This window comes from Parus major, chromosome 13, assembly GCF_001522545.3.
Source record: "Parus major isolate Abel chromosome 13, Parus_major1.1, whole genome shotgun sequence".
Lineage (NCBI taxonomy): Eukaryota > Metazoa > Chordata > Aves > Passeriformes > Paridae > Parus > Parus major.
In genome coordinates, this window is record NC_031782.1 from 9,411,649 (window position 1) to 9,422,915 (window position 11,267).

The following is an 11,267-nucleotide window of genomic DNA, read 5'->3' on the forward strand; positions in this document are numbered from 1 at the left end:
AAAAAAAAAAAAAAAAGCTCTGCTCCAGAAGCTACTCAAACTGCTGCAGAATCCTGCCTGCCCCTTCTGCAGCAAAGCCCAAGGGAAGCAGCTGATGAGTCAACAGCCAGCCTGCGTCGCCGACCGAAGAAAGGAAGTCCAATCTCACCACTCGAGAACAAAGTGTGCTGGTTCATCGAGTACACACTGAGAACAGCCTCGGGAAGCCCTCCCTGGGCTGGGAGCTGCAAGGATTCAGCCTGGCTGCCAGCCAGCACTCCCCAGGGACAGGGAGAGGTGACGTCCAGGCATAGCTGGGACATCTGCATCATGCCACCCTGCTGCCAGGCCAGCCTGGCCACCTTTCCTCAGGCTACTGTGCTCCACATTGCAGCAGAGACCGCTCCTGGAGGGATTTTCTCCCTTTGCTGGAACTGCTCCCTCACAGTGCTGGGTGTTCTGGGTGCAGCACCCAGCCCCATGAGGAGGAGCTGTGATGTCTTTTCACTGCAAGGTGGGGGCAGGGATGTGTCCCAGTCCTACACCCACTGCTGGTGCTCCAGTTCATTCTTCTCCCCGCCTCAGTACACTCATCTCCAGCACTGCTTCCCACGGACAGACCTGCTCTGCCTGCCTCCTCTTCCAACTGCACCGGTATCACAAAGCCACGACCTGCCAGCAACTACATATCCTTGGAAAGAGCTGCTGGAACTCCTGGAGACGTGGGGGCAGCTCCTCATGGGAGTCCAGTAAAGAACAACACAGCTCAGGGGAGATGAACACAGACTGGGCAGCACCACACCACCGGGACCCAGCCAGCCCTGCACCAGCTGGATGTGTTCCATGAGCACAGCAAGGAGCTGCTTGACCTGTGCCTGTCCATTAGGGAAGGGCAGAGGGGACTGAGGGAGGAGGACAGGATGGGACAGGACATGACAGGGACAGGGACACAGCCCCTGTGCTGAAGTGGCAGACGGCATTTGCGCTGGTGCTGCCGCCGTCGCCGAGCTGGTACTCACCAAGGTTGTGCCTTCCTGTTACCACAGCACTTTCTGTTTTCTGTTAAAACAGGGCCACAGCCACGATGCAAGTATAGATCTGCAATGCCAAGAATATCTGGGAAGCCTGCCAGCAAGAAGCAGCCTTCCTGCTCGTCCTCCCGCTGTGTGCAAATTCACAGGAAACAGAATCTACAGCACACACTAATGTGGCCTAATGTGAGATCCAAGAGCCACCTTGACATCCTGCTTGCATCCCTGTCAGCCTGGGGAAGGAGCCACATGCCAAGAACATTAAATCATTAAATAAAGGAGGAAATAAAACCTGCACAGGTGCATAAAATCCCACATAGGCGCCGCCGCTTTACAAAGCGATGCTCCACTGTGCAAGCACAACACGCTGCCAGCATCGCCACCAGCAGGAAGGGACAAGCCCAGGTCAGGTCCTGGCACATCCACTGCTCAAAAATAGCTTCACAGCCTCCTACCCATATCAACCAGCAAAGTCCATGTCCCTTTTATTATAGTGTGACTCTGGGAATATGAAACATCTTCCCATTTACAACAGGAGAGGTACCCAAAGCCCTGATGCTCCCAAACTGCTGATAATTTACCCTTAATTCACCTTGTTTAATCCTGAAGCTGTACTGAGATGAGCCAACTTTGCATACAGCACCCAAATGCACCCCACACCAGAGTGGGACCTCGAATCTGTCTCTCCTCATGCTGGAAATGTCTGTGCCTCTGTTGACACAGCTGTAAAATAACTGCAGAGCTCACATGGGGGCTCTGTTAGGCTCAGCTCTGGTTCAAGAAAGCCAGTGGAGATCCTTGCACCATGGGCTCTAGCAGAGGTGGAATACACAGTACCACTGGGATGCAGTGTCACCACCACCCACATCACAGGTGGGTGACCAGGAGACACATGGGCAGGGGATGCCAGCCTGTTGGAATTCCATGTTGGAAGGGAAAACTGACCTTACTCACTCCTCTGATAGCTCCCATCTGACTGGAAGTGGCTTTTATGGCCACACTGGAGCCCCTCAAGCTCCAGGCAATTCTCATTTGTGTCGGATACAAAATAAAACTCTTTTAAATAGCCATGAGCCAGAAGTGATTGTGGAGAGGAAACAGCTGATCTCCTGTGCTGCCTCTGATGACCCCAGCATCCAGGTGGCTGCCAGCAGCATCCTCCTGGGACAACAAGCCAAGATATGCCGCACCTCTTCCCTCCTTGCTTTCCTCACAACTGCACGGCAATTTGTGCTAACCCAGAAAGGACCCTCGAGTTTAAGGTGGCTCTTAGCAGAGGCATTTTGAGACAGCTGCTTTCTGGGGAAAGCATTCCTTAAAATACAGCTCTTGCCTCCTGCCTCACCCCCAGCTTTTGGCATTTTACAGCTCCAGTAAAACAAAATGTTTTAAAAATCTAATTTTCAGCTTTGGAGGCACAAAACCTAGAGGCAGGGCATGGGCAGGGAGAGCTGGTTTCCAAGCAGCCAGGCAGGAGATGAAAAGAGCAGCAGTGGCTGCGTGCACGGCACCCTTTGGAGGACAAGATCCATCCCTGGAGTGGGCAGCAGCTCCTGCACACCCCACAGCACAATCCATTGGCTGCTGATGGCTCAGCCCAGGAGCCAACTCCTGAGCAGCAGCACGATGGGCTGGCTATTATTTCACAGGCAGTGCTTGTCTGCTTGCCAGCTCCCAGAGCTCTAGTGTCTTCTCCCCAGCCCCCCCACCTCCCCCTAGGAATTTCACATGGAAGTGGCTGTCAGAAGTGACAACATCAGGACTGGATCAGCACAGGCATCCCTCCCTAAGGGCAGGATGCTCTGTTACACCTCTGAGAAGGGGGAAAGCAGAGCGCTGACAGCGAGAAAGAGCGTCAGCCGCTGGGCTCCACGTTTCCAGTCTACAAAAAACATGAAGGCTGGGACTTTTTTCAGCAGATTAAAGGAATTTGGATAGTCTATACCCAACACAGACAGGATGTTTGGTTTAGATGAAATTTTTTGCGTGTGGTCAAAGGAAAGTTTGGAAGCAAAGGAGGAAAAGGAGGAAAGCAGTGCCGAGGCCATGGAGCAGCAGCCACAGGGTGGGGGCAAAAGTAGCTCAGGCAGGACCAGCAAGGTGCCGGCTCCTGAGATGGAGACTGGGGTGAATTAAAGTAATAAAACAGGGCAGGTAAATGGAGTTGCAAGGACTTTCAAGGCTGCTCTCTTAAGGCAGATGAGATAGAGTCATCTCTTGTGAAAAAACATTTGACATTTCTCCAGAACAGGGCAAGATGCAAGAAGCTGTCTAACCCTGGAGACAGCAAAATGACTGCAATCTGCACTGTCCCTGGCAGTCCAGCACTGCCCTTTCCACCTCCCATGCTGCCCTTTTCACCTCCCATTCTCACATCAGTGCCCCAAGTGGGAAAACCTCGAGGGCAGGGATGCTTTGGTAGGGAGAGCTGCTCAGCAGGAGCACACCATCTCTGCTGTGCCTTCTGGTGTGCATGCTGTCCTGATTAAAAAAAAATCTGGCAGTCTGACTGCCTGTCCCCCTGGGATGTGCATCATGGCTACAAACCAGGTGTAGCCATTAACACTGCTGTAAAATGAGCTCTTCATTTCATTCCCATCACACTGGGGGAAGCAAAACATCCCAAACAGGCGTCTATCCGAGGACAAAGCCCTCCAGGCCATGCCTGCTGTCCAGCCTGCAAAGAGAGATGTTCAGGCAATTGAGACACAGTGCAAGACAGAGCAGCAGGAGAAGCAAGCAGAGGAAGCTGAAGCTGTGTGCAAGCAGCACAATCCCAAAGCAGCCCAGGAGCAGCCTGCAATGAGCAGGGCATGACACAAACTAGAGGGGCTGCAGAAATCCACCTGGGATTAGCTGGCAGTGATGGAGTCAGCAATGAGTATCTCTGAGAGGTCATAGAAAATGGCTCAGATTTCAGAATTACGGACTGGCTTGCATTGCAAAGGACCTTAAAGGGGTTATCTAGTTCCAGCACCCTGCCATGGGTAGGGACACCTTCCACTAGAACAGATTGCTCAAACCCTTTCTAGCCTGGCCATTCTCACAGAGATGCAGCCACAGCTTCTCTGGGCAACCTGTGCCAGCACCTCACCACACTCACAGGGAAGAATTTCTTTCTAATATCTGTTGCTTTAAAAATAAAACTCTTTGTAGAGCAAGGCTTGAACTCAAAACAATGTTGAGGTACTGAAGAAAGAGCTGGAGCTATTTCAGAAGGCAATTCATCAAGGATTATGGAAAAGTGCCAATTTTGAGAATAATCAAACAAGCAAAATAATCCCAAGAATTAGGAAACTCTTCAGAGGATAACCTGACACTGGAAGTCAAACTTCACACTCAAGGTGAGTGGGCAGCACCAGGATGTCTCTCTCCAGAAACCGAAGGGGGACAGCACCCATATATATCACTGTAGTGATGGGGTGCCAGAGCAGGACAGAGTGGAATGGGGACCTGGGAGGGAATGACCTGTTCCAGGTGTTGATCTAGGAATATCCATGTATGAAAACATGCAGCAGAGCTGCTCCAGGACCCCCAGATCCAAGGGCTGGGAGACAAGCACAGAGGCACATTTCCAGCACTCCAGAAGCCCCTGGCTGTGAGGTCTGGGATGCCAAATCCCACTGCTGGAGAGCAGCACTGCCGGCTCTGCATGGGCACTGCCAGCCCAGGCAGTGCCAAGCTATCACTTTTCAGCTGGAAATAGCCACGGCACGAGCCCTCAGCTGGGAAGCAGAGCACTGGTGAGGCCAGCCTGTGGTTAGCTATCAAAGACAACTAAAAAAAGATATTTCACATACAGGCTTTTTTTTTTTCCCTTCTCTTTTTTTTTTTTGTTGCTTTTTTTTTTTTTTCCCAAGGATTAAATCAACTCAACAGCCCCCTTTACAACTTCCCTTTTGATGTGTTCAGACTCATTAAAGTTTCATTTCTTTCTCTGTTTTCCCCGGGGGAGGAAGGGGAGCGTACACAAAAGTTTATTTCAGAAGCGGGGTCGGCAGCTGCAGCAGCAGCAGCTGCTGTTGCTGTGGGACAAGCAGAGCCTCCACCAGCCTCTGCTCCGTGCCCAAATCGTTTGGCAAAACACATCCCCCTGCAGCCACCCTGCTGCCATGAGCAGCCCCAGCATCATCCTGGCATGATCTTCATGTTCCTGCAGGATGCACACACGGTGTCACACAGCACAAGGGGAACACACGAGAGATGCAAAGCTCCTGTAAACCCTGGGGGAGAGTTTTGGGTTTGATCCTGAAAGTTTTCAGGTCCGACCCTGCAAGTTCTGGGGTCTCTTCCCAGCCTTTTCCATTCCCCCACTGGCAGCACCAACCTTTCCCCTGCAGCTTTGGCCACTGCCCTGGGATAATCCCCCGCACACGTCAAGGGAGTAGCAGCTCCCCCATGTTTCTTTCTCGCCTGAGCAGCTGTTTAAGTGTCTATTTTAAAACTCAGTTCCCTATTTTAAAATAGCTAATGAGCCCTGATCTCTGCTGACAGACGTCACCTCTACAAGGTCTGGGAGATGCTTCTCTGTTTGCTGGGCTCCTTTTCCCAAGCCCTGAATCTCAGCATGCCCAGCACGTCTCCAGCACAAACATGGTAAAGAGGGAAGTTTTTAATTTAAGGGCCAATTCCTGTTCCCCTACCATAAAATACCAGCAGTACAACCACATGCTCCTCAACAGAGAAGCATCAAGCAGCCAGGCAGAGGCTGGTATTCTGCACAGCTTTCTGCTGTTATTTTTTTATCCTTCCTTTGATTTTATCAGATCTTGACAAGAGCAAACAAGGAGCTGTCCCCCAGATGGCCACAGCCCAAAAAAAGCCACTCATAAGAGGGACCTTTCAGGATGTGGGGGGAGGTCCCTGTGCATCCCTGTGCAAGCCCAGAATGCTGAGCACCACCTTTATGTGCTCCCTGAGATGGTGTGCACCCCACCAAGGCAGAGGGAAGCCCACAGAGAGGACACCAGGCAGAGGGGGCCCCATGGACAGAAGCAGCTGGAGGAGATGCTGCTGACTTACCTGACCACAGGTTCAGGGATGGCCTCAGCACTTGCTGGCACCTGGACACCCTTCTCCCACTCCTGCCTCCAGGGATCAGCCAGGATGTAGTACTCATCAGGACTCAGCTGGAAGGAGTCAGGGATCTTCATTGCTGTTATCAGATCCGTCCGGAAAACCTGCACCAGGAAAAACCCAAACTGAGTGCAGAGGTCCAGCAGAGGCTGGGCACACGTGCTGAGGGAGGGTGTCCTTGGGAAACTGCCCCCAAAGGACAGCACAGGGGGTTTCTGCATCACCAGTGGAGTGGCTTCAGGCTGTCAAATTAAGCCCCTGCAGGCTAAGTTTTGGGCAGGAGAACATGGCAGGGATTCCCCTCCAGCCAGGCAGTGCCAAGAGCCCAAGCCCTGCAGCTGCAACCCCTTCAAGGTCCCCTATACTGGGCAGTCAGGAAATCCAGCCACAGGGTGTGAGCTTGGACAAGATGCAGACCAAAAATTAGTTTTAAACTGAAGAAACAGGCTGCTTTATCTCAGGGGATTGATGGTAGCCACACAAATCTACTCCAAATGCCAAGGGATGTACAGCAACTGGGCTTTTCCACATTTGGCCTTCACAGTCCATGAGAAAATGATGTTCTTGACATGAATAAAGAAACACACAGCCATTTGCCCCAGAAAAATGCCCCTTCATATCCTCCTCACGTCACCTCACCATCCTGAGCACCTTTGTGTCCCATTCAGGTCACCTCACTGCCCCAAGCACCTTCATGTCTCCATCACATCACCTCATTGTTCTGAACAGGGACAGGCAAAAGCTGAAGACAGAAATTTTATCCAGCTAAAATGTGATCTAGATGCTGCTTATACATCCACAAACACAGATTTTTCCTGACTCAATAAAACCCCTTGTGAGACCAACCTGGTCCCCTCCTGTAGGAAAATCCTCCAGTCCTTCAGTCAGTGAATGGTCTCATTCTCCATCTCGCTCTGGCCCTGCAGCATCTTCTCCCAATACACAAGGATTAAAAACTCATTCTAAAAATATCCCTCACGGTAAGTAAGGTTTTCCTTCCAGAGGGTTGCCTGACAGCAATGATTCGAGCAATCCTGCCTCTTGCAGCATAAAAATAAATTGTAAATGAAAATGGATGATTTCTCCTCTGTACCATCTGCTATTAGCTGGAATAATAACTGCCAGTGCCAGCAATCCTGCCTGGACACCATCTCACTCCATCCCTGCTACTTCTGCATTCCTTCCACAAGGCTGGGATGGATCAGGTGTTTTCTTCAGATATTATTATATCTCTTCATAGTCTGTTCTTCAAATAAGAATTGCTTTGTCAGAATCACAAGAAATAATACAGTAGAGTTTTACATTTTTTGATACAAAGATAACATGCTTTGGAGAGTATTTGTGAACCCAAAGCAACTGAAATGCAGGAAACTAGACATTAACTAAGACCACTGAGACCAGTATTTAGGTCAGTTTGTTTAATCCTCAGAGTCTCAGCTGCTAACCCAATTAGAGTTAAATACAATATATAAACAACCTTTGCTATGTTGGGACCTCTGAATTTTACTGGTACTTTCCTCCTGATACAGCTGCTTGGAGACATTTTTGACTATGTCTATATCAACCTGATTTGAGCTGGTCAGACACAGTCTTGGAACAGCCCTCAACAAACAATAATTAACAGCCTATGTATTACAGTCAGCTCAGTTTGGAAAGATCCGTGTCCTTTAAGTCTCTGTGTGCTACAAAGACATGGTTACAGACACCACAGTAACCTTTTAACACACTGCCAGTGTGGGAAATTAAAATAAAATATTAAGACAGGCATTAATTAAACATGAGAAGGGATATGTGAGATATCATAGTCCCTGCAGTAGTGTGGGTCTGTGTATCCAAACAAGCACAGGAATCTCACTGTAGAGTGTATTCTAAAATAAAGGGTAGAAATACACACTGTTCTTGACAGCCCTGCACTGACAGGCCACAGCCTGGGTCAACAACATCCCCTTAACCCAGTTTCAGTGCCCAGCTCCAGTGAGGATAACATGAACCTGGGTAATCCCTCACTCCTCAGAGCTCCCCTGTGCCTGAACCACACAGGGCTGAGGCCACCATCGGGGCAGTGCCATCTCTCTGCTTGGCCAACAACACCACACAACTATTGAACTACATAATTATTAAAGTTGGAAAAGCCCTACAAGATCAGCAAGTCCAACTGTCAACCCAGCACTGCCAAGTTCAGCACTAAACCATGTCCCCAAGAGCCAAATCCACATGTCTTTCTAACTCCCTCCAGGAATGGTGATTCCACCACTGCCCGTGGCAACCTGTGGCAGTGCTTTACCACCCTTACAGTGAAAAACTTTTTCCTGATATTCAATCTAGCCTTCCCCTGGCAACAGCACAATACTGTTAGAGAACATGAGACTGCCCTTTCCAGGACAACCACCCATTGGGAGGGTCCAGACACATCATCACCATGCCCTGAGGCCTCCCCAGGCACCCACAGCAGCTGTGGCCTTCCCAGAGCTGCACCCCAAACAAAGGATCCCCATTTTCTTTTGCTAGGTCAGCACCAGGGGACAGCAGTGAGGTGACAAGCCCTGTCTCTTTGGAGTAACACCAGGGCTGGGAACCCACGGAACAGTGTCAAAATCCTGGCCCAACACTCTCCACCTACTGATGAAGAGGGAGACAGAGGAGCCTGCACAGCAATGGGACCAGCCCTCGGTGCAATTTCTCCCCTCAGCATGGTGCAGATCCCAGGCTCGTGCTCTCCTGCATTAAGTCTTCCCCAAATCCATCCCTTCTGGCTTTTCAGCTCGCATCAGCACAGAAGCTGAGTTTTAATTTTAAGCCAAATAAGCACGATTGTATCTATTTCCCTGAAGATAAGGCGCATCACAGGCTGGATTTGCAATCTCACTACTTCATTTATTTAGTCCTTCTTGGAAAACAGATAAGCTCACCCATCCGACGGCAGCACACGCGCCCCTACTTTATCACAGCGACTCCTCTGTCTTTTCATGAAGAACTGGATATGCTCAAATTATTAACTATCAAAGCAGAACACTTTAGAAATGATAGAACAGCACAGAAATTGTAAAGGAAAGCAGATCAGTTGTCTGGAAATCTCCCAACAGCTAATATGCTCAAATTGTAATCTAAATGTCTTTTTGTTTTGAATTGTCTGGGATTAGGGTTGGGAAAAGACTCAATTATTCTACTCAAACTCCTCTGAATTATTTATGAAAACCAAATAAAGGATAAATTGGGCACTGATGAACTGAGGACCTGGCGATGAAGAGAAAGTTGGGTACCAGAAAACAAGCAATTTTCCCTCAATAGGAGTGTTTACTGTTTCTCCTGGGCCGTGGGAGCTGACAGATTGTCTGCTGCCCTGCACCCGCTCCCCCCACCACCACCACAGCCCTGGCCAGGCTCTGTCCTTCCCTTTCAGCCCTGAATGGAATCTGAGTTACTGTCTATCAATCTGCCATTAAGGATAAAGGCCAAACCAAGACATTCCTTTATTACCTCTGCTTGCTCAGGAACCTCATGGAGGTTTAGTGATGCTCAGAGATGCATCACACCAGTGCCCAGGGCCAGCCTCTCCCTTTCTTACTGTCAGCTTTAAAGACGGGGAAAAAGAACATGAAATTTCAAAATCCCAGGGTATTTTTTTCCTTCACATTTCCAAATGAAACCAACACTGAGTTCACACTGGGTCGGTGTGGCTGTGCAGCCAAGGTGCTCCCCAACAATATGTCGGTATTTTTGGAGTTTCTGTAATTTCCTATTTTGAAGCAAAAGCTGAATTGCTTTTACTCCTCAAAAATATTAAAGAAAAATCCCTGAGCTGATTAAATGTAACATCCTCAGATGTTCACATCCCCTGATGTTCACATCCTGATGTGTCACTTGAATCTGGCTGGCACTGGAAGGATGCTCCTGTGGGTATGGCAGAAACCAGCAAGGCAAGGATTGGATTTGAGCCCCTGGTACCTTATACATCAGCTGCTCCACCCTGGCGAGGATCTGCTACTTCTCCCACTGGACACAGCCCTGCAGCCTCTCCCTGTGCCCTGTGACAGCTCTGAGGCATCTCTGTGAGCTCTCCATGGACCAGCATCAATTTGTCCAACACCTGGACAACCTCAGAAAGAACACACACCCCTGGGAGATGCCAAGGCACACAGTGCCTCACCACAACAGGAAGGACAATGGACATTGCCATGAGGCATCAGAAATGCTGCTCCCTATCCCTCCCTTAGCTAAGGACTCCCAGGCTATGCTGCTTTCCAGCATTCTCCTCCTTCTCTGCCTCTGCCCCATCACCATCCAGCCCCTCTGAGAGCCTCTCCACCACCTTTCCATGCAATTCTCACATCAACTTCTAGGCTGTGATTCACTCTCAAACCCCTATAAATGCCCAAAGATCTCCCTGCCATCCAGTTCCCACTCCATGTGCTCTGTCAAGGACTTGGCTTTTCCAGTGACTGCACTGTAGGTCTGAGCCTGCCAAATATCCCTTTTGCCCCAAATAACCCACCCAAAAACACCAAACGTGGATCCCGTGGTAATGACTTTCCACTTGTACAAAACCAGCTCCTGGGTGAGAGCCAATGAGCTGATCTGTTTTAGGCTTTAAATCGAAATGAAAAGAAACACTCGTCTAGCACTGGGTTTAATTAGCTTTTAAAGCAGCAGCCAGCCCAGGGACTGCTGTGCCAGATCCAGCACAGCCGATCACGCCTGGCGAGGTGGTGTGGCCTCAGTGTCCCCCAGCACGGGCACTCCAGGAGCCTGCTGCAAACCAGCCCAGGAGAAAACACATCCACAGGGACCAGGTGGCTCAGCCCAACACAGATGGGCTCCAGCAGGCCAGGTCTCTGCACACCAGGCTTACTGAGCTGGCAGGAATTCTGTTACACATTTTCCCCTGCATCTGCACCCATCTGACTTTGGAGCTTTCAGACCTTGCTCTTGGGGCAGAGGAAGTCCCTCCTCCTTCAAATCTCAGGATGGGATCCTGTTTTTTTAATAAACAGTAACATCTCTGTCCCTAAAAGTTAAAAAACTAAAAAAGTTTTAGTGAAAAGAACTCCTTCCAAAGCACTCCACACTGCAAAGCAGTGGTACACAATGGAGAAGAAGAGAAGAGAAGAGAAGAGAAGAGAAGAGAAGAGAAGAGAAGAGAAGAGAAGAGAAGAGAAGAGAAGAGAAGAGAAGAGAAGAGAA

The 11,267-nt window shown here is 49.7% G+C and overlaps 1 protein-coding gene across 2 annotated transcripts in view; it reads right to left on the reverse strand.

Annotated features, from left to right (window-relative positions):
• The window catches only part of JADE2 (jade family PHD finger 2), a 69,071-nt gene that overhangs the window by 44,174 nt on the left and 13,630 nt on the right, over window positions 1-11,267 (reverse strand). For both annotated transcript variants that reach the window (XM_015641911.2, XM_015641910.2), the window contains exon 4: window positions 6,033-6,190. In XM_015641911.2, the coding sequence (XP_015497397.1) occupies window positions 6,033-6,190 (158 nt within the window). The remainder of the gene's footprint in view (window positions 1-6,032; window positions 6,191-11,267) is intronic.